Here is a 24,186-nt window from a genome sequence, read left to right as displayed (position 1 = left end):
GTGCTTTGCCTCGCAAATATGGACACACCGAAGCAGCCCAAATAATTACTTCACGCAATTAGATCACACTCGTTAGGACAGTTAAGTGATGTAAGCTTAATCAATTAAGTTACTTAGAAAGTGGTAACACCTGCTTGAGACACAGGACTTACCTCTTTTTGAAGTACAGCCCTTCTATGTTTGTTTGCTTCTTCCTTCATTTGTTCTGATTATTTGCAGGCGCGATTGTGCCAAACTGAATGTCCTTCTCCAGCACTCACGTGCTTTTGTTGAATACAACTGCAGCGTGAGAAAAGCTGCTTGGTGACGGGGTCCTGCTATCCAGTGCTGACTTTGTCATGCTTGTTATGTGGAGCATGTTCCAAAAAATGCAGCTCCGTGGTCTTCAAATTGCAACAGGACTATTTGGAGCTTGAAACAGTTGTGATTTTGTTATTTTGGCCCTCGTGTACTCAAGTCTGTGAAACGCAAACAAAAAAGTCTAACACGATATGCTTTTGTAATGAAGATCACTGATGATGAGTAAAGAGAATATACGAGTTCAAGTTTATTCAACATTTTATATCATTCATTATATTATTCAACATTTTATATCATTCATTATATTATTCAACATTTTATATCATTCATTATATTATTCAACATTTTATGTCAAGTTTATACAACATAAAGTTTATTCAAGTTCAAGATTTATTTCTTGCACTTATGCGTTTCAGGATACAATGAACGTGCAGAGAGGTCCCAAAAGGCTACATTTATTGTTTTGTGACCTTGCTACAATGGCAATATATATTTTAGGAATGACAATGATCAGGTACGCTCTCTAAATTTGTAGCACTCAATTTTAGGTTGGAATGAGCAATGAATAGCAACTTCCATCCTGATATTTTCTCATATATGCTAAATTTTAAATTTAATGTGATCGAATATGTGATAATATAACAATAATATATAAGAATATAATATGTGATAAATGAATGTGATCAACAGTAGATGTAAACAACATGAGTAGCCAGAGAAGGAGGAGGAGCACGTTGCAAAAAATGCAGCTGCACATCTGAAACTCCAATCATTATCATCGTCATCTAAAAGGGAGTGTGGTAGCACTGCCGTGAAACCAGGCACAATTTCTGAAGATCTTGTATGACACTTTCCGCAGTTTGCACACTTTTCTGCAGCGTCAGTCTCTCTCATAGGAGTTACTTTTCAGTAACGGTGACTCCCATCTTACATTTTAATGTGCGAGGGCTCTCTTGCACTACACATGTACGGTTTTCAAACTGCAACATGACGATTTGGAGCTTGAAACTCGAGCCCTGGTGTACCCTGTCTATGAAATGATACCAACTGAATCATGTCTGAAACGTGATGTTTAATGGAAGATGGCTTTCTTGGTTGTGCATTCTGCGTGACAAAGATGTAACACGATATGCTTTTGTAAAGAAGATAAGTGATGTTATGCTCTATGAATGAAGAGAATATACATTTTTCAAGCTCAACATTTATTCTGGCATATACGCATTTCAAGATACAATGAATGTGCAGGGAAGTGACAAAACAATACATTTATTGTTTTGTGACCTCCCTGCAATGACAATATATATCTCAGGAATGACAATGTACACGTACACTATGCAAATTTGTTGCACCCAATTTTCATACATGCTGAATTTTAAATTTTTGTTTTGCTGCCTATGTGTTCAGTGTATTACAAATTGCTTAATGCAAACAACACTTTGTTAATTTCAAGCTTTTTGCTCCCATCTAAGATATTCCTATCCTGGAGGAACTGCCACTTCGACACCATAAAATATTCAGTAGGTTTCACTCTGGCAGGCCCTGCCACTGCAAATTTCCTGAATTGAAACCCTTCAAACTGTGTCATAATTTTAAATACGTCAATATTTCTGCAAGTAGTTGACATGCTGGATGACACTCCTCCTGCAGCTAAGGCAACTACAGAGAGCTCCAAGAGGCCGAAGGTAAACCTACAGCTGCATGAGTGTGATCAACAGTAGTGCATTCTCAATAAATAATTTTCTTCTTATAGCGTACATGTGCATGCCTATTAACTGGAACAATTATCACAGTTCCTTGACAAGTTTTAATTTCTGAGAGTGTACTGTAGAGCCTGCTTAGATCAACAACAGTTCATACAAGGTATTATATACTGTGAATGCCTTTAAAAATCCCATGTGACACATATGCCTTTACTTTCTGGAGGTGCTGTGGTAGTCAAAGTTTGTGGGCATTACGCAGGTTCTGCACCCATTTCTTGAGTATGTTGAGGCAGCTGTGAAGTAACCTGCATTGATGATGATTATTCCAATTTTTATGGTGCATCGACAACAAAAGAAATAATACATCAGAACATTGGTTTGGGTGCAACCAGTTAAAAATGAATATGTTGTTCAATAAATGCATTGGCCAAATGTTAAAACATCAGTTTAAAACATGGTTTACAATCCCTGTATCTTCTAATAATTAAAAAGATTGAAAACTATTCTAAAAAGAATATGGGGAACTCTTCTAAAAAGAATTATAATCTCTAATTATTATATTGCTGGGTGAAGGAGCCTAAAGTGTAAGGTGTGTTTCTGATATGTGAACATGTAAGAAAATATGCAAAACTGAGAGAGGCCAACCACAGTGCGTGCACTGAGGTTGTTCCTTCCTGTAAAGTAGAAACCAGTGGATGAGGAACGTGATACTTACCTGTACACCCAGCCGTATCACACTGCACAGATAATTCACTGGGTAGCCCTCATGACGAAACCTGTATTGAGAGACCACTTTTGCCTTAAAAACTGCTACAAATAGCACGACACGCTACAAATTATTACTATCGTAACAAGCTGACGATACAGCTCAGACACAAAGGCGTTATTCAAGTCGCGCCACACCACCGTTACGTAGGATTCTTTGTCACAAATCAAACCAAGGCACAAAACAGTACCAATACATGAAAAAAGGTGACAATCGTGGTCTCATTATGACGTAATACCGAACTTGTGCGCGAAGGTAATTCAAAGAAATGAATGTGGCACTTGCTTCCGCAGAGAACACCGTGTACCATGCTAGCAATGCATGCAAAAAAGCGCTCGAGTGTTCGCACATATATTGATGACAACACTACCTGTGTAGTGTAACGTGTTCTTTCAAGCATATTATGCACCCAAACTGTATTTGCCGCCGGGTAAAATGCAAGTGTGCTCGATTGAACGTCGGAAGGGCGATCAAGCAACCTGCATCCAGTGCTCGTTTTGGGCAAAAAAACACTTCATAATGGTCAACTAAATATACAGAATGGACGCCTATTTATTCCTCGATAGAGAGTGACTCACCTGTATAAATTTAGGCCCTGTAACCTTGCCAGTACGGTTGGTACGACCGTAATTGCAAGAAGTTGCCATGATCGCTGCGGCGACTGTTGTGGGTACAGTAAGATGGCGGCCGGTTTCTTCACGCTCGCGCTCCCTATCCGCGATCCAGCCTTTTACAGTCGAGATCAGTGTGTAGCACTGATGTGTAGCGTGTAGCGTGTAGCTGTTTAGCCAGCCTATGGTGGCGATCAGTAGCGATTAGCCAGAGCCAGCGCAAGTCGTTGGCCGTTGGTCGTGAGCGAGGTCGTGAGATGGGATGAATCCAATGAATCCGTCATAAGCTTGTGTTAGTTTTGGAAATACTGTGTTTTTCGTTGTAGTCGTAATCGCTGTTGTTAAGTCCAAAATTGCTTAATTTCTTGTTCTCCTGTTCTGTTGAGTTGCGTAATATAGCGCTGTTTGCAACCATTTTGGTAAATTCCAGATTACGGCATCGAAGTGGCCTATCGCACTGGCGGGAAGCGCGCATCTTGCTTCGAGTTATGTGAACGTGAATCGACACCCTAGTTGTCTGAATTGTGTACTGGCACTTCGTTTCAGCGTGCTGTGAGTATAGAAACTATATTTTTGTGTCTATCTACTCTGGACGATTGGCAGTGTGTTAAAAATATGGGATTGTCATTGTTCTTGCATTGCTTGCGCTCTGCGTCGTTTGAGCAAAGTTGTTTATATCACTGGTAACGCGGGGAAAGTTGGTATCTTGCATGGCATACTTGTTATCGTAATGATGTTATAAGATTTCACTTGCATTTATACTCTGCTTTTGGAGCTGGTTGATAAAATACCCCGAATGTGTTAAGACGAGTATTCAGTGTATCACCTGGAATGGGCTTTTACTCCATCGAACAGTGTTTAACAGTTCCTGGAAATACGTAATACCACCTGTTTTCATCTAAAGAAGGGTACCAAAGGACTTGCACAAATGATCTCCCATTTGAACAAGAAGAGAAGGAGACCTATGAGGAGAGGAGATATCTGTTTGCTAGTTAGCATGCTTGAACTCTCTGAACTGCAGTGCCTTATACAAAAAACATGCATCTTGTGCATGCCCTGCACCCCTGATTCCCATTTGGACTTGGTAAGTAGTGGAAAAATATACACAGGCAAAAGGTAAACACAGGACGAGCATCTGTGTCTCTGTCTGCTCTTGCATTCCTTACCGCGTTTGGAGATAACCAATGCACTCTATATGTGCTCTCTATGACACCCATTTGTTTAGACATGGACACATGAGGCTGAACGGGCATCTGGTTCAACTGCAGGGACACATAGCAACACAAATTAGGACAGCACAGGTACTTTATCCTGCAGTGACCAAAAATCGGTTGCAGTTCAAGTGGTTCATAGAGACACTAGTGTGGTGTCGACACCAGAACCGCACTTCTTTGATTCATTGTGTGGTTCCCTACCGGTTACATCACATCAACAAGTGTCACTTTACAGCACTGACACTCCATTGTGCTTTGCAGGCATTTGTCAACCACATTGGCAATGTGAGATGCCATGGTAGCACAGGCGTAATGCACATTTGAATTCTGTGTATGACACTGTGGGAGAGATGCTAAGCTGTCACTTGGTGGTAAAGTGCAGAAGAAAAGGTATCCATAACGAAACCCCGAAACTAGGGGAAAATAAATAAAAAGGGACGTACACAAACACAAGTCTCAAGGGTAATGGTAGTCCCAAAGTTTATCTTTCCTTGCTCATCAAAGTTAGAGTATAACATTCAAAGTGGTTGACAGCTGTTACAGGGAAGGTTGTGATAATCTAAAGCTCAGGTGTACCTCCTGACATGCTATCAGTGCAGTTGTTACGCCACGTTCACATGGGCCAACTTTCTGCACCAACTCGAACCAATGTCTTTCGACCAACTTCGAGACGGTGAAATATCCACGTTCACACGTATCAACTCAGTAGCTCCACCCACAAACAACGTTATGGGAATCGGAGGGTGTGGGTTCGAATCCAGCTGGTGGTGCCTTTTCTACAACTGCCATTATCCAAACCTGAGTCAGTTTATTTTGCCAAAAGGTCATCATTATCTTAAAAATATGCCTATTGATATGTTTGTGTGGCGTTAGCTAGAAAAAGAATTTCTCAGCTATGCGTGCAAGATTTGAACTCATGCAAGGTAGTACGGCACAAACGAAATCACATCATACCATCAGGAGTCTCATGTTCCTCTCATTGATTGGCTAGAACACTGCAACTTTCTGGAGTTTTCAATCTGCGACCCATTCAGAGCAACTCGAGTTTTTTTCGTGGTCACTGATGTCGGCCCAGTGATGCAGAATATCTCAAAACTGTACTTAAAGGAGTACAGAGGGCCATCCAAAAAAAATTCAGATTAAGACATCTGATGAAAGTGTGTGTGTCATTATACCGAATAGCGCGAAAGGTTTTGATGTGTGTAATTTGTTTCCCAGAAAAAAACTCACACAAACATAGCTCCGCGCCTTCACCCTTAACTCGCCACTCCAGCTATAACGAGGATGAGGAGGTATGATGGCACGTCACCGATGACGGCATAAGGAGACTCGTTCTGGTTTGCCGGTCAGTGGGGGTCAGCGCCTTGTCCCTTTGCCGCCGTAAACCTGTTTTGCCAGTTTTCCCGGAGAATTGGGGATAGAAGGAGCGGCCGAAGCATTACCGAGCAAGGAGCGAGCATTCTCCTTATAGCGTCAGCGCGAGGTTCCAGGCAGGTCACAGGCTGGTACTGCTCTTCACCACCGTTGTGCACGGTCGCTTTTTGCGGCGTATTTTAAATTCAATTTCTGCGATAATTATGACTCTGTGGTGTAAATTACTTCGCATGGTGCATCTTACTGGCCTACTTAACAGTTTGATAGGAAGAAAACTGGGCGTTAAAAATGACTTCTGTGCTACTTTAAATAAAGTACCAAGTACCTGGCATAAGTAGCACTTTAGGTACAGTACAAAGTACCACATGAGCAATGTACTTCAAGTGAAGTATAAAGTACTAGGCAAAGTACTTTAAAGTCCTCATCAAGTACATTGCCAATTTAGTTTTCATGCAAATTTATGGAAAAAGCAATGCACACCATCATTTTTTATGTTGTTTTGTAATCTGCAGAAATATAACCCATTTGACCATTTAAAAATGGTAGAATGCATAACTCAGAAACATGTGTGCCTTTCCATCTCTTACTTTTACTGAGTCATGTAATGCTGAAAAGCCAATCATAGATTGTGACATAGAATGGTTGGTTACTACATTTTCATTACGCCAAACCAAACCAGAACGGTTACTAACTGCCAATGAAGAAAACGATGTAAAAATGCACTAGAATCATGTATTGGGAGAACTGGAGAGCCAAACTAATGCACGATTTAACAAGCCTGAGCATGGGCCACATGAATTTGACAAATATACACAACGTAGCTGTGTTGAGCGTCGTTGTGTATGTTCGTCTAATTCGTGCAACCCATGCTCAGGCTTGTTTCATCACGATTTCGTCCAGTGTCTGTGTAGTGTCGTCTCTTTGTTGTACTCTACACTGGAGTTTTTTATTGCTTCTAGGTCTGCTAGCTAGGACAAATTGTGCTGCTTTCAGAGTGTCGCTGCACTCTGTCAGTGCATTTTTGTTTCTTAGCCAGAGCCAGAACTGTTTCGAATATTCCTTTCATGTGCAAGGGGCGTGTTACACGATATTAGTTTGACACCTCATGGAAGGCTCTTTGTTTCGTGTGCTGCCATTTACATCCAACCAATAGAGGTCTTCCTTTCTATCCTCTTAGATTTTCTTTTTTTTTTTTCTTGTGCTTCTGCGTGTACTTTTTGTCGTTTATTAACATGGCTGAAAAACTTTGTTACAGAAACGGGGAATTACAATGTCGTCAAATAATTCAATGGCCACAGCTCCCGAAGGCTCAATATTCTTTGTGCTACCAGCTGGCAAGAAGCCCACTGACACAACCTCACACATGCAGCAAGCATTTCAGAGCATGTGCCAGGAGCAAATGGAGCCTTCTTGGATCACTACGAGGGAGTGCCAAAAAGTGAAGGCTCGAAATTCTGCCGAGGTACGCAAGTAGTCAATCGAAACATTTTATTTACTTTCTCATACTGTATTCTTAGAGAGACCATGTAGTAGTGCTCACATAAGGTGTATTATAAAGCATGTAACAGCACATTAAGCAGAACAGCTGCACAGAAATGTGTGAAGAATTGTGCTCAACTCAAAAAATGTTTGCTGCAAAATGGTACATAGGCAGCTGGTATTCAGCTTTGTGCAGCAATTTCTTGGCCTGGATCATGACTGGAAATGAGAGGAGACTAACTCAGCTATATATAGCTCTATACTTATGCAGTCGCGTGGTCACTCTATGGCTTCCTCTCTCCCATTCTTTTCCAGGGCCTCTAAACTTCTCAAAGTACTAAGAAGGCAGTTGTCATGTGAATGTGTTACGTCTGAGTATTAGCTGTACCATAAAATGTTCGACAGTAACCAACTAGCCTGTCATGCAGTTCTCTTAAGAAGGTGAAGATGCTGGAAGTTTCCTAGATGTAGATGCAAACATGAAGGACTCTGCTGACTGTTTTGGTGACCCGGTCGTTGTGAATGCAGGAGGCTTATGGCACTATGTCACAGATGTACTGCTTAGCTATGATTCATAACCAAGAGCACTTTTTTGTTCATAACTTATAAACAAAGTACTCTCACAAGTCATCATGGCAAAGTGGTAGATCAACTGAAACCTGCATCAGTAGGCAACAAAAATATTTTTCAATTCTGAGGAAGGGGAGGAAGATGAATGAATAATCATTGGAATGATTTTCACCATTAAAAAATGAAGTTGAAAATGAAAGAAAGGGAAAAATTTGTGTCATTGCATAAAAATCGCTAACTTGGTACGCCCGCTCCCTTGGTGCTGACCCAAGATGCAAATCTGGAAATAGTTTGGTCCTACTGACAAATCCCAATGAATGTAGAATACATTCTTGGTGTGGATTGGGGTAATTTTTGGGTGTTGGAATGTAAATTAAGTCACCAGTCATGCTGTCCGTGTGTTTTCTCTGGTTTTCCTTAGGGGCTTTAAGGAAAATGTTGGCACAGTTGTAGCGTTCCTATACTAATGAAGGAACTCCGACAAGTGTTAACCATCCGTTCCCGATGAGAACGTCCTAAAAAGAAGCTTTATTCCACTTCCTCTTCCTCTGTTTTTCCTTCTCTCTCTCCTCGTCTACATTACTCCCGGCTTTCATATCCATCCCTCCGTGGATGGTAACGAACGATATTTCTTATGGACGCTCTCTCTTCTGTACCATGGGGCCCAGTATAGCTAACGGCCTTCAAAACTCCCATATGATTATTTAGCCTGGTCACTTGGTATGGGCCACCATATGAAGTTCGGCTGCCAGGCATCCCGGACCGCACCAACACGAAGTCCCCTATGTACAGCTTGGTCTGCATGCAGGATCGGGGCTGTGCCATAAACCGCGAAGTGGGGACTGCAACCTAGAGCCCTAGTATGTGATCGGTTATGATGTCGTACCGCTCCGTCCAAGGCACACTTCCATCCCCCAGGGTACTCTGGGTACGCGGTGATGTAGTTCTTTACATCCCTAATCGCCCTTTCCGCCATCCCATTTCCTGCTGGATGATACGGGGTGGTTGTTCGCAGCGTGATCCCCCTTTGCTGTGCCCAGCTCTTCAACTTCCTACTTCTAAAAGCCGGTCCGTTATCAGATATGATCACTTTCGTGTCCTTGAACATCTCCCTTTCGAAAAGGCTGATGACCGACTGGGCGTCTTCTCGTCCAGGCCGCGCGGCGATCGTTCTGGTGCATTGGTCAATGGCTATCAGGAACGCCTGTGTGCGAGCAACCCCTTCCCCCTTCTTTTTCATTTCCGCAAAATCAACATGTACCACGTTGAACGGTATATCTGAGTGTTCGGGGAGCACCATTATGTCGTATTTTTTTCGATATTTAGCTTTGGAGACTTGGCATATGTGACACGATGCAACGTAGTTCCGTATAGTACCCTTCATGTTGCCCCACTCGAATCGTTTCTTAATCTTGTAGTACGTACGCCAGAAACCGTCGTGTCCACCAGAGGCTGGACTGTCGTGGTACATTTCTAGGACCTTGTGTACGAGCGTTTCCGGTACATGGAACCTGCGTTTCTCTTCTATGAACGTGAGACGTTCGGAGCCCTCCCAGCGCCTGAGAGCGTTGATTGCTTGTTCGTTGTGGTCTCTGTACAGTTCGTTGGGCTGAATGGCCAACCGTGACAGTGCATCCGCATCGGTGAGTTGCGAAGCGCTGCGGTGGGAAACCTTGTAGTCGAAATGCTGCATTCTGTATATCCACCGCGCAATCCTTCCTTTGGGTTCCGACAACCTGAGGAGGTAAGATAGGGCCTGGTTGTCCGTGAATAGTTCGAATCTCCGTCCTTCCAAATATGGGCGGAAATATTCCACTGCAAGGAGAACTGCCAGGGCTTCTTTCTCCAAAGTACTGTAGTTGAGCTCCGGTTGTGAGAATGTGTGTGAATGGTAACCGACTACGCTGAGTTGTCGACCCCCGGGGGCTTCTTTTCGCCTTTGGTAGAGTACTGCCCCTGTCCCATAGTGTGACGCATCGGTCTTCAACTCAAACGGTAGTGTAAAGTCCGGTAGGGTAAGTACCGGATCAGACGATATTTTCAGTACGAGAAATTGATAAGCGGCCTCGCATTCTTCTGTCCACTTGAATGGGATGTCCTTCTTGGTCAGCTGTGTGAGACACTTGGTTTTTGCAGCGTAGTCTTTTATAAATGCTCGGAAGTGTCCCGCGAGCCCCAAGAACACACGAAGAGAATGCACGTCGTATGGCTTCTTTAGCCGAGATATGCGGGCTACCGACTCTTGTTTGGTGGTTTTCGTGTTGCCGTCTAGGACTCTGCCCAGGAAGGTCACCTTCTGCTGGAAAAACTTACTCTTCTTGAAGTTGACCCTCACGCCAGCCTTGCTTAAAGCTGCAAGCACTTGTGCCAAGTGGTCACTGTGGTCCTCTGGCGTACGAGAATACACAATAATGTTGTCAATGTATACATCACAAAACCTTCCCTTGAATGCCTTAAGGATGTTGTCCATGATTTTCTGGAACCAGGCCCCAGAATTCTTCCATCCAAAGGGAAGGCGATTATATTCGTACACGTCAAACGGAGTTGTGAATGCCGTATACTGTTTGTACGCTTCCTCCAACGGAACTTGCCAATATCCTTTGGTGAGGTCTATGCACGAGAATACCCGACAACCCCCCGTTTCATTGATTATATCCTCGATCCGAGGCATTGGGTATGGGAAGAGGTCGGTTTGTTGATTTACCAAGCGATAGTCCGTGCATAGCCTAAACGTGCCATCTTCCTTGGGTGCGATAGTTATCGGTGATGCGAATGTTGATGTCGAGGGTCGTATGACGCCGCTATCGAGCATCCCCTGCAATTCCTTTTGAAGCCAGGCCTTTTTGTCTCTCGAAAGGGGGTATGGCCTTTTGCGGACAGGTGTGGTGTCTGTCAACTTAAACGGCACGGCGTAGCCCTTTATAGCTGGTGGACACTGCGCCACGCACTTCAGTTCAGGGTACATGACGATGATATCATCAGCCTTGGTTGGGCGTCTACGGAGTGCGACTTGCAGTTCCGCGCCACAGGCACTGTCCTCCACGTCCACAGTGTCATCCCAAAATAGATTCATTTGCAACGCCTTCATGGTGGGCCGTGACAACAGGAAGCTGTATACGACCTCGTCCATGACCAACGCCTCAGTGGTTAAGGTGTGGTTCTGGTACGATAATTGCACGGTTGCCCAGTCATGTAGTTTGCGGCGAGACCCATCATAGCTCTGTACGAAGATTGTTCTCCCCGTGGAAACCTCCTCCGCCTTCGTCATCTTCCTGTTGACGATATTGATGGTCGCACCGCTATCCACGAGAGCTTGCATAGGCCTGCCATTTACTTCCATCGTCACATACACCAGATTTTGATTAATAAGGTACACAGTCTCGTTATTGATCGTCGGGCTAGACTGCAAGCCCTTGTTTATTAGTTTTTTGGCGTGACAGTACCGGAAGCTGTGAGAGTCTCTTCGGCCCTCACCTCCTCGGCTTGGTTTACATGTCTAAATCCCTGATTTTGAGTACCTGTCTGGTCTTGTCTCCGTTGTCTCCAGGATGGTTGGTCTCCGGGACGATAGCCTTGAAACGAGGCTTGGTTCGATGGACCCGATGGTGCGTGCAGCGCTGATCGGTGGTCGACGCACAGTTCCTTGCAACAGAGGAGAAGGTCTTCCACCGTTGCCGGGCTCTTCACCTGCAGCTGCCTTTGCAAATCTCGAGACATTCCGTGTATCACCAACGGCACAATGGAAGAGTCAGGTAGATTGGGATCTGCCATCTGTAACAACTTCCTCTTCTCAAAGAAATACTCTAAGGGGCTTCCGGATTGATACTTCAAGGAAATAGCCCGGTCCCACCTGCCGACAGCGTTTTCTTGAAAAGATACCAAAAAGCTCTCCCGCCATGACTTCCATGTATCTGTGGCATGGTCCATGATCCGGAGTTCGTACCATGACTTCGCCATCTTTGTGAGGAAAAGTCGGAGGTTCTTGATCTTGTCCTCCTCTTCGGACCACCGGTTCTTTTCACAGACGTACTCGTAGAAATTGATCCACGCTTGGGGACTGGAGGAAGTTCCGTCAAACAAATCAGGTTTTACCAGTTCGAACTGCGGTCGTGGGGATATGGATTGGGTCATCACCTGAAGAAATTCTTGCTGCTGCCGTGTCTGCTGACTCTGCAGTAGTACCAGCTGGGCCATCATCTCTTGAATCCCTTTTGATGCCCCTGAGTCACCTGCGTCCTGGAAAGAATCCGTGTGTGCCCTCGGCAAAAAGCGAGCCTGGAACTCTGCTCTTTTGAAATTCATCTTAATGCTACCTCGCTTCAATAGGTCCTCTTGGCTGATTTTGGCCTTTTCCAGTACGTAGGCTACGGTCTTGGGCGTACTTGCTGATTCTGGCAATAGAACTGCATCTTCACCTTCCTCCTCATATCGCTCAAAGATTAAGCGCTCTTCAATAGCTGGTTTGATAAAGAGTTGGACCCACATCGTGATGTTCTGGATCCTGTCGACTGCGCCAAAAATGTAGCGTTCCTATACTAATGAAGGAACTCCGACAAGTGTTAACCATCCGTTCCCGATGAGAACGTCCTAAAAAGAAGCTTTATTCCACTTCCTCTTCCTCTGTTTTTCCTTCTCTCTCTCCTCGTCTACAACAGTTACCGATGGAGTTGCTCGGGGATGCACAATCCTACCCCCTGAGCAGCATGCCATCAAGAGCTTCCTGTGTGTGCATAACTGTAAAGTAATGACAGACTAAAAATTTGCATTCCAAGCGCAAGAACGTATTCTTTGTTAAGAAGGAGAATAAAATTGCATTCATAGGACAGCCTCCAATCAGGAGAGCGTCATTTTCGGTGTTGTGCTTATTGCTATGAAACCTCTTCAATCTTGATGCATGTTTCATTTCTATCTGTTACATGCAGGTGTTTGTGTGTGACCCCTTTGAGGGCCCTGCCTTTGATCACTTGGTCAGTCTCAGCTGCCGCGTAGTGGGACCCCTCTGTGTCCTGATGTGTATCCAGGAGCAAGAACCTCTTCCACGACGCCCAAACTCATTGTACAGTCTCTCCTTTCGTCACATTGTGGTCACCTGTACAGGGCTAGGGAAGGACCTTCGTGAAGAAGTAGCCCAACATGTGTGTCTCATGGGTGGTCAAGTAGTGCGGGAATTCACAAAGAGCGTAACCCATGTCATTGCTGGTACGCCACTTCCTATTGTGGATTTTTTCTCTCTTGTTTGTAATTTCCATGGTTTACCTTTGATTAGAAACCGTTTCTACTGTTGCTACAATTTATGCTCTATGGAAAAATCATTTCAGATTGTGCTTACATTGACATTAAATTAAAATGCATGTCTTATTTGGAAGAAGCATTATTGATATTACAAAAGAACACATGCGCGACATGGCTGAGCGGATAAAAGCATCAGCTCATTTGTGGTTACGCCAAGTCGTGCTGAAGTGGGAGGTGATGGGTTCGAATCCTGCCACCGGCTGTGCTATCAGAGGTTTTCCCTCCGTTTTCTGGCACACTTTCTAGGCGGTCGTTAGCACAGTTTCCCCTGAAGTCTACCCAGGATTCATACTAGCCCCCCCCCCCCCCCCCCCCCCATCTTCTTCCTGCTGTCCTCTCTCCATCTGTCGATGTGCTTATGCTCCACAGTTGCTTCGCCGTGCTAACACTGGTTAAACAAAAACACTCAAAGATTTGTAAAGCAAAGCTGTCATGATGGAAAAGAGGAAACAATTGAAACAAAACATAGCACTGTCCTATGTGCTCCTCTCATAATGTTAATACATAAGAGGTTGTACTCATTGGAGTGCCTATGGACACTTGAAACTGTCTTATCGCATGAGACTTTTGTGCGAGAACATACGCTTTATATAAGGGACACAGTACAAAATAATTTTAGAAATTGATACTGTTTGTATAATTTCTCAGTCTTAAAAATTCGCGAATTCAGGTAGAGGCATGTTTGTGCAGTACCGTGAGACCTTAATTTGTGGTGCTTGGAGCTCATCTTGGTCGGAGTACTGGAAGTTTGCAGACTTCTCAGAACTCCGGGAATCATGAGAACTTTATCACAATAGAAACCAGAGACGGGGACCACGAAGATCAGACACGCACACAAAGTCACACGGATGGTGCACTTCGCCCCTACTTGGCGAACTTAATGGCAGCATTCAAGATTGCATTCAGGAGCCAAAAACTCACACAGAATAACGACACTGTGTTGGATTGAGTGTGGAATTGTTATTCATTGGTTAAAAATGTTGTCAGGTATGCAGTATGTGTGCTAAAAATGGACTGCTACAATAAATTGCACTTGGGGAGTCACTTTGATTTTGTGAAACCATCTGTACCACATTTAGCAGACTGGGAAAGTAATGGTAAGGACATTTGTAAAAAATTACTGGTATGAGGTTTCTGGGTTCAAACCCTGCCAAGGATGCCAGCAGCTTGGTGACATCTTAGTACTTTAGTGCTCATTAAAGAACCCTCAGGTGGGCAAGATGACTCCACAGTCCGACCACCACAGCATCAACCATGATCATAGTTGAGTTATGACAGACAATCCTTATTGAATTATGTGCATGTTAAAGTGACAATATTTTACATCACCTACATACTGTAGAAATCATGTTTTTTGTGTGGATAAAAAATTGTGAATTTAAATAACCTGCAAATTGCTTATCCCACTTTCGACGTTAACTACTGAAGATGAGTATTGCACAATACCCAGTCAAACATACTGCGCAGTCCCTAGCCTCGCACAAGGTGTAAAGGTCAGTGGGGTATTTGTACGAAACTGGTCACTGTTGTAAGCTATCCCCAGGGGTGACCCGAGAAAGCGGCACACGTTCTAGAAAACTGCTTCCGTTTGCTAGTCTGGTGTGCGACCAAACCGGGGAGTACCCTAGCCTTGAATGTATTCTTGCCCTGACTCACCCAAACAATGGGAAACACTGTGATGCACCTTCCTTGCAATGTAACTTGACCAGAAATTGGCCTCTAAACTGATAGGAGCAAAAAACTAAACGATGACCCTTATATTTCTTGTTAATGTAGGTTCCTGCGAATCTCTTTTCTGGTCAGTTCTACCCAAAAGGGCGAAAATAATGACTTCTACAATATGCCGAGTGATTTACCAGTGTGAGCAATCTGAATTGTTACAGGCCATTTGTTTCTTCGTTCTATATTCATTTGATCATTTGCTCTGTTTCAGGAGACGTAGGTTCCAAGAAGTATCACGTAGCTGCTAATTTCAAGATACCTGTGATGACACCAGAATGGGTGACCAAGTTCTGGGAAGTGGAACAGTTCAAGCTTGCTCATGCTTCAAGTCCAGCCTACGATAATATGCACCTGCCTACCTTTAAGGGGCTCACCATATCCGTTTCACAAGTATGAAATAGGTTTCAACCACATTTGCATATTGCTTTGTGCAAACAGCCTAAAGCCTATATTGTAGTATTCTACAATAGTTTGCTTTTAATTGAACCTCTGTATGCAATAAGGGGATAAGTCGAAAAATCCCAAACCGAGAAAACTTCAAGTGAATATTTGGTAAAGTAACTGCAGCTGGGTTTCCTCGAAAAATGCAAATGAAAAATGTGGAACATATAAGTATGTGTCTACTCTACATGTATGTCCTGTTAGCATCGTTTTCGGGTGTGTGACTTAGCAGGAATTGAACAAACTCCAGGAGCATGACATATCCCCTTTTTCAATGTAACACCGCATCCACAATGTTATCGTGCAGAAAAAAGAAGTTTTCACGAGTCGGGCCTTCATGGTTGAACAATAGTGATGCCATGTAGGATGATGTCACCTCTGCGTAGTGGAGCAACCTGGATCTGGCTTATCGTGCTGCTAAACGAGCGCAATCTTGAAAATAATGCCCTAGATGACTAGCATAATATAAATTATTAGCTTAGTGCACACATTTTTTGTGATTACAGCGCTCAGTATCACTGCTGACACGGTCACATGCGGTAGGAAGAACATGTTTGTTGAGTGGGGGTCGAAATTCATTTCCGTATCGTAGCAATTTAACCTGCACAACTTGTATGCGTGTGTAGAAAAGGTGCCTGATCTAACTGTCCATCCCATTGACACACATGCATTTCCCGTTTCGTATCCTCCTGTAGCAGGACAATAAATTGCAACGGTCCTAAAGTTTCTTTGGCAGGTACATACTAGTATGTAGATGTCATTGCAACAAAAATACTAAAACGGGGATAAGTCGACCTATCCCTTTATTGCATACAGAGGTTCAGTTAGGCATGTGTGAATGATTATTTTGAAACCGAATTGAATACGAAGCAAATATAGTTGTACAACTGAAGCGAATATAAAGCAGATGGATTCATAGCCAAAGCAAATATGAAGCAAGCAGTTATAAAACCGAATTGGGTATGAAGTGAATAGTTGTACACTCTAACTGGACCAGACACACATGCATCACACGTACGGATATATAAACGTGTACAGCATCTATATGTGATATGTTCATACAGATCAGGCTGTGAAGTAGCATTCACTTTGTTTTATGTCGCTGTTGTTTATTACGCCGTCCCACGAAGTCCTCTCACTTTGTAATTAGAGCTCTACATGTGTGTTTCTGTGCTGCAGAAAATGGTCTCTATGCATAATCCCACGTGATTTTATACAAACAGCAATTGCCGCACAGCGGTTATTAAGCGGGCCCAATTAGCGCGCATGCCTGCTGGAAAGGGGAAATGACGACATTTCAGGTTATGCAAACCCAAGCCAAGGCTTTTAGTACTGCTGCCAAAGTACTCCTAAAATTGATACAGTCGCTGACTGATATTTCGGGATCCAAAAAGTTCGGACTTTCCAATTTTTCGGACAAAATACTTGGCACTGTCAAACGCCTCACATAGCCAATGTATTTCCGCTTCCAACATTTTGGACCATGTTTCGGATGGACTGCCTGTTTTTTCGTACTCATTTCCCTCCGAGCATGCCTATTTTTTTTTTTTTACCTTTCATATTCCAAGGACCAAAACAGATGCACTACACTGCATTTCGGGACTCGATATCTTTAACGATGCCATGAAGGGAAGTGCGCCGACCCGACACATACGTAGAAGCGCAGTGTGCGCAAAGGCGGAGCTTTGTAGCGCAGGCGTGGAGGTCAACATTCAATATTTACGCAGATTCTGCCCAGAACTATCTGATGACAACTTCGTTGGCCAGGTTCTCAATCTAGCACTGGAAGGTTCAAACAACAGTGGCAGTGACGAAGAGGTTGCCGTTATGCCCCCGTCAACTGTGGCAAGCCTTAGCGCTGTTACTACACTCCTGGAAGTGTATCACGACACGGCTACACTAGCAGAAATTCACCACGATGCGTTATCCGATGTTGGCACGGCGAAGCAAACTTGTGTCGACATTTACAGTAGTTCAAGCCAGCATGAGTGCTCAAATAAAGTTTCCTTTGTCTTAGAATTCGGACTGATTTTGTAGCTCCTTCATGGTCCGAAAAGTCGGTCAGCGACTGATTTGAATGCTCCAAAGTGCTCCAAAATGCTCCAGAAGCATATTTTGATGCTTCGAAAATTGCTCCAAATTACATTTTGGGAGTAGCATCATTTCACTTGCAAAACTGTCTCCCAAATAAAGGAAATATAAGCTGAAAGTAACACCTTCCTTAAATCTTAATGCCTGTTATCCTGTTGGTGGCCTCAATCTCAATTGCACCATTCTATGGTATGCTTTCAGAAATAACATTGTCACTCACGTTTGCAGGTGGTGCACTAGCAAATTTTTCAAACGTGTGTTATTCTATTGACCTGGCAACTGCAGGGTGCTAGAAATGGAACAACACTAGTCATGAAGGCAATGCAAAAATTAGCTCAAGTGTTAATATGCTCGGAATACCAGAGGTTATCTTGAAACCAAGAAGTAACTTTGTGAGGACAAAGAGAGGATTTTAAAATTCTGCCTTAGAATTAGTGTGGTCATTGCTAACTACTACTTTGTATCTTCCTGTCAATCTTTTCTAACTAACAACAGATTTGCATTCAACAAAGGGGATGAGGAAAAAGACAATGCAGGCACCAATGCCACCAAATCTTGTTCAGCTTAGAGCATTGTGTAGATATGTGATTTCAGGGACCTTGCTTTAAGTTTATCAAGGAAGTAACTCTCTTTGTGCTGTTCAAATGACCAAAATGGTAACCAAAGCTAAATCAGCATTGTTTGTCCTGTGTAGTTCTAGATTAGTGTGGATAGTTTCAGTGTGATTCCTTAGAAACATTGCCTGTAAGCACAGCGCTTTGTTTAATGTGCATTTGTCTTACAGGTAGCATTTTCGGAACGAGCTAAGCTGAAGGAGCTCATCCACGCCCATGGTGGTACCTACTCTGGAGAGCTGAAGCATAATCAAGCAACACACGTGGCTCTCCTTACACCAAGCGGAGAAAAGTACAAGTATGGCCGTAGCTGGAATCTGCACTGTGTTCACATTCGTTGGGTCTATGAAAGTGCTAGTGCAGGATATGCATTAGATGAATCGCTCTACACACTCTTGCCCATTACAGAGAGCTCAACTCCCAGCAAGTCTGAAAACAATCCTCCGGCCGTCTTTGACTGTAGTGTTATTCCTGTTAGCAGCTTACCTTCTACCCTCAGTGAGACTGTAGCTTCTGATGTCAGCTTCCAGGTCAAAGATCCACTTGAGGCATTGGATCTGAATTACTTATCAAAGTGTGGACAATTTTTGGATGGTTGTTCTGTGTACCTGGCTGGATTTTCTGATCCACACCTTGAACGTCTGCGTCGAGTGATCAATCTTTGTGGTGGAATGCGGTTTAACAGCTATTCAGATGGTGTCACTCATGTTGTCGTTGGGTCGGAGAAAGTCGATTCTCTTGAGCGACTAATAACAGAGAACGGGGGCTCTCCTCATGTTGTAAGTGTTCAGTGGTTGATTGATAGTTGTACTGCTGGAAAGCTTTTAGGTGTTGAGCCATATTTCAAACCAGAGTACATGGTGACAATTAATGCGGAGGAAGTAAGTCCAAAAGTACAGCACATAAGAGCTTCTCATCAGAGCACAGAACCTGTGAAAATGGATGATACAGTGAAGGCAGACCTTAGCGATATTGTAGAGCTATACCGAAGGTCTAAAGACAACACCGCAAGCCCACAGGGTGTAACGTTCAGTAACAAGAAGGAAATTGAACATATTTCTGTACAAGAGTGCCCTAACCCAGTTGAGGAAATATCTATGGGTAGTGATGTTTCAAAAGGTCAGGATGATGCTGTGGAAACACTGTTCAGCAACATGTTGTTTCAGATCAGTGGCTTCAAGGATGAAGACCATGCAATCTTAGCAGAAATGATCGAAGGTAATGGAGGTAAAATCCTCTCCTCAAAACGGACACAATTGCAGGAGATTGTCAAAGTTGTTCCTCTTGTTACTGAAAAGGAAGATGATGACAGGAAATGTGAACGTGTGACTATTGTGACTTACTGTTGGCTGCAGATGTCTGTTCATGAAGAGACCTTGTTACCATATCACAGCAATCCATTGTTCAAGCCTTTTCGTATTGCTGCTGCTTGTAAGCCACTTAGTGATTGTGTCCTGACATTTAGCAAATATGAAGGTGCTGAGAAGGAGTGTCTCATTAACCTAGCTGAGTCATTGGGTGCAAAATGTCAGAATTTTTTGGTGCGGAAAGCAAGCCGTCTACGCCAGCTTTTGCCGAACACACATCTTATTGCAGTAGAGGCTGAAGGACAAAAGTATGAAGCAGCTTCTAAATGGGGATTATTCATTGTAACCAAGGGCTGGTTGATAGCCACAGCAACAATGGGGGAAAAGGCTGATGAGAAGGAATTCCCTGTTGGGCAGGCTGCCTCTGTGACAGAAGAAAGAAGCAGTGTGCTTTCTGGCACTAACATGGAAAATAATTTAAGCAACTGTAGAAAAACGAGTGATGTGAACATTACAAGGTCTGATGCAGCAGCCATGGGTGCAACGAGCTCAGGAAACGAGAATGATGCTGCAGCAATGAAAGCATCTCTAAGAGACATTGCTAGTTTAGCATCGACACCACTGATGTCTCCTACCTGCAATTCAGCTGATTCAGAGATCAACCCTGCCGAGATGCAACAGACTCCAGTGCAAAGGAAAAGAGTTTCTTTAGATGGCATACCCACCCCTGGAAGCATGTTAAAAAGCCAACGTATCCGTGAGCTCATTCAGCAGGGTAGTAACAGTAGTCGTAGCTCCCAAGCAGAGAGCAGTGATGATGACTTTACTCCTAGCCGGATACTTGGCGGTGGCTTTCTTCCAAGGTTTAAGCTCGATGGTGCCCTGAACATGCTTAGTACACCACTGAACTGTCATGCGGAGCCACGCACGTCGCTTTCAGATAGCATGTTGGCATCAGTGAACATCAAAGCAGCAGTTGATCGTTTTGGTAATAATGATCTCCTTCAAGGAGCTGAACAAACTCCATCGCCGATGAGAAAATCTTCATTGCCAGCTGAAAATGTTCTTTCTGGAGTTACAGTGTGCATTGCAAAGAAGCTTTTACCAAAGTACAAGGACATGAAATCTCTTATTGAATCATTAGGAGGGCATTATTCCTGCAATGAAAACTGCACCCATTTTGTCTATGAAGCAAAAGCTGGGGAAAAAACGTTGCCGAGAGACGTGAAACAAGCAAAAGATCAGGGCAAGAAATTGGTATGCCCACAGTGGGTTTATGCGTGCCGTGATGCAGGCAAAATAGTGGATGAAGCAGATTACCCATTTACCTACAATGTAAGGATGTCGTTGTCGTCACATGTGACCAGAGTCAAGGAAACGAAGACGAGACATCCTGATAAAGACGAGCACAAGTCTCTCTCTACGGAGCTCACGTCACATCAAGGTACTGAAGAAGGTACAGTTCTTGAATGTGCACATCCAACAAATTCTTCATTGCCTGGAACTGCCTTAGAAGTGAGTAGCCCTCACTGTGCAACTTCTCCTGTGCTTGTGTCCCCTACTTCAGCTGTACAAAGTCTCGACAAAGCACATTCATTGGCTCCTGACAAAGAGAGGCCTACTTTTAAGGAGCCCTTCATTCCATTCAAAGAGCCTGTTGTGCCTTTAACAGAAAGCCAGCAGGTTATCACTGACCAGGTGCAAGAGTTGATGGCTGTAGCCAGAGTAGTGAGCCGTCAACAAAGTCGTCGCCACACCAGCTCTCTTTTCAAGCCCCAATCTCCACCTAAGTCAAGTGAGTCTCGCCGTCGCTCAGGAACACTACCAAAGCTTCCTCTGCCTGACTCTGAAGCAGATTTTGTTGGCGTATCTTGGGATGACCCAACACGACGGACAGAAATGGCCCGTTTGGCCGCCAAACTGGCTGAATCGGAGTCTGATTCTGATGATGATGATGATGTGTTTAACAAGCCTCAGCCACCTAGTGAGACCGTAATTCCTGCAAGAAAAGTGTTCATGTTTTCAGGCCTTTCAGATGCGGATAAGTCTCGATATGCTTCCATTGCCACAGAATTGTGTGGGCAGGTTGTCACATCTAAAGCTTTTGAGAGTGAGGTCACCCACCTAATCACTGCTAGGGCCTTGAAGAATGAAAGGTTTCTGGCATCTGTAGCTGCTGGGAGGTATGTTCTCCATCACACATTTCTGGATCAGTCTTTGGCAGCAGGCCATTTTGTTGCTGAAGAGGACTATGAGTGGGGAGGGCCACAGACTGGTGCCTTCTTAGCCAGTTCCGAATCCTCATCAAACACTCACAAGGCAGCCTACTGTCCCAGGAAATGGCGCCTCAAGATACAAGAAGATGGAGGCCGTTGTGCTTTCGTAGATTGGAAAGCAGTTGTTTATGCTACGAACACGATGAAAGAAGCAATATTTTTACGGGTGCTGAGAGCGGGAGGTGCTCAAGTGGTTGATGGAAGTGACAACCACGGGATCACGCATGCATTGTTTGACATTGGTGCTGCAGAGAAAGCAGATATAAATGCACTGTTGGAGGCTGGAGCAAAATGTGTCAGAGCAGAATATTTAGGGGCTTTCCTTACTGAAGATCCAATTCCACCTCCAGAGAAGTACCTCATTCCAGAAGTGGTAGCACTCAAGAAGAAAGCATCGCACAGTGGAAATTCCAAACATTGTCCTTCTGATGAAGGTATGTCATTGCGAAGAAAGCGATCTTCAGACATGGAAAACAGGTACGTTGGTGCAAAAATATCACGAAATTGCTAACTCACACTATCACCAAGGAGCATCAAAGAAACTATGCATGTGACCAGTGAGATCCAGACATTGTTTTGTACATATATTTGGAGTTGAGCATTTAGTTCCATTTTACCCTTATCTAGAGTAGCACTGCGCATGAGGAGAGCACATCTGTCATTCTTACTGTGAAAATAAAGCTTTTTTTGCAAGAGGTCTCCAGAACTGTATCAGTTACCTCATTTGTACTAGTTGACAATGTTATGGAATTGAGAAAATGGAATGAATGTGTGCACTACGAGTGTAAGTAAAAAAAAGAAATATGCTCCAGTGAGAAGTACAGCGTTAGAAGATCTAAGTTCCTGCTGACAGGCCTAAATATGATGGCAAAGGTTGAGAGAGTAACCTGATAATTGAGTCAAAGTCTTGTCTGTGAAACAGTGTGATGCGATGGTCTTGATGAAGGTCACCGGACTCTGTTGCCAATGTACAGGAACATGGTGTTGCAGCTGAGCCTCTCATGCAGCCTTTCATTTGCATATTTGTGTTCCAGACATCTTGGCGCTTGTCCTTATCAAAGAGAGACTGAATCATGTAGTATCTATCGAACTGCATTTCTCTGCTGCAGTGTTTCTGAACCGGGGTTCCGCGAACAGGATACTGCTCAGTGCAGGAGTGTATAACTTGACCGCCTTCCAGGCTCTCTCTCCAGCCTCGAACTGTGCTCGACATTTGACCGTTGGCATTGGGATTGACATCAAGATTGATTGCGGGGCCATGTTGTCGTGGCTGAGGGTCATTGCAAAGAGTAGAGCCGGCAGCTGTCGTCTTCGTCGGTTGGGCCAACGCGCAGCTCAACCTGACGATTTCTCTGCACCATGCTTTGCTTTTCACTTGTGTTTCAAAAGCATTACAATCACTTGGAAAGTCTGAGCTACTTCGGAGAAACTTCGGAGCAACTCTCCTGCCTACATGGATTTAGAATTGAACCTGTAGGTGCAATTAGGGGATTAAGTCAACTTATCCAGCTTTTAGTATTTTTGTTGCTTGTATTTTTGTTGCTTTGTATGCTTGTTGTGCTATTTTTGTTGCATCTACGTACCAGACTGTACATACCAGATGTTAAGACTGTAATTTACTGACCCGCTACAGGAGGGTAAGAAACGGGAAATGCATGCGTGTCAATGGGATGGACAATCAGATCAGGCCCATTTTCTACACACGCATACAAATGGTGTAGCTTAAATTTTGATATGATGCGGAGATGAACCTCGGTTTCCACTCGAAAATCACTTTCTGCCTACCTCACGTGTTCGTGTCAGCAGTGCTACTTAGCATTGTAATCAGAAAAACGTGTGCACTATGCTAATAAGTCATATTGTGCTGGTCATCTTAGGACATCATTTTCAAGATTGTGCTCATTTAGCACCACACTCAGCCCGATCATGGCTGCTGCATTACACACCGGTCACTTCATCCTAGTCGTGAGAATTGTTTTCTGCACCAAGACCCTGTGCATGTGGTGTTATATTGGAAAAGGGGATAAGTTATATGTTCCTGGATTTTGTTCAGATTCTGCTAAATCACACCCACAAAACGATCCTAACAGGACATGCATGTAGAGTAGACACATACATATATGTCACACATTTTGCATTTGCGTTACTTGAGAAAACCCAGCTGCAATTAGTTTACCAAATATTCATTTGAAGTTTTCTCTGCTTGGGCTTTCTCGACTTATCCCCTTATTGGATCCATGGGTTCAGTTTGCAAGCTTCATTAGCAACCTACAACGCATTATCTTTACAGACTCCAAATCTGCCCTTCAAGCAATTGAAAATTCTGGCATACGAGGCCCATCCGCACCCCTAGTCACAGACGTGCTAATGGCTTACCACACTATCTACGCCGCAGGCCACAGGCTAGTTCTCCAGTGGGTTCCAGCCCA

At 43.8% G+C, this 24,186-nt stretch overlaps 1 protein-coding gene across 1 annotated transcript; it reads left to right on the top strand.

The window, feature by feature from the left end:
- Positions 1-3,566: 3,566 nt before the first annotated feature.
- LOC135377870 (DNA topoisomerase 2-binding protein 1-A-like) lies at positions 3,567-22,456 on the top strand. The gene is made up of 6 exons (XM_064610589.1): positions 3,567-3,669; positions 3,808-3,929; positions 7,221-7,427; positions 12,937-13,213; positions 15,240-15,418; positions 18,345-22,456. Exons 3-6 carry the CDS (start codon positions 7,236-7,238, stop codon positions 22,266-22,268), a joined length of 4,572 nt encoding a protein of 1,523 aa, XP_064466659.1. The 5' UTR covers positions 3,567-3,669; positions 3,808-3,929; positions 7,221-7,235; the 3' UTR covers positions 22,269-22,456.
- The last annotated feature ends 1,730 nt before the right edge of the window (positions 22,457-24,186 follow it).

This window comes from Ornithodoros turicata, chromosome 1 (assembly GCF_037126465.1).
Source record: "Ornithodoros turicata isolate Travis chromosome 1, ASM3712646v1, whole genome shotgun sequence".
Lineage (NCBI taxonomy): Eukaryota > Metazoa > Arthropoda > Arachnida > Ixodida > Argasidae > Ornithodoros > Ornithodoros turicata.
Note: the sequence above shows the minus strand (reverse complement) of the source record. Positions and strands in the feature narration are given on the sequence as shown.

Bases quoted from the DNA above. Each gene is read 5' to 3' on its own strand.
- LOC135377870 (XM_064610589.1), top strand. From the start codon at position 7,236: ATGTCGTCAAATAATTCAATGGCCACAGCTCCCGAAGGCTCAATATTC. The intron at 7,428-12,936 runs GTACGCAAGTAG...TGTTACATGCAG, and splicing joins AGGCTCGAAATTCTGCCGAG to GTGTTTGTGTGTGACCCCTT. The intron at 13,214-15,239 runs GTACGCCACTTC...GCTCTGTTTCAG, and splicing joins CGTAACCCATGTCATTGCTG to GAGACGTAGGTTCCAAGAAG.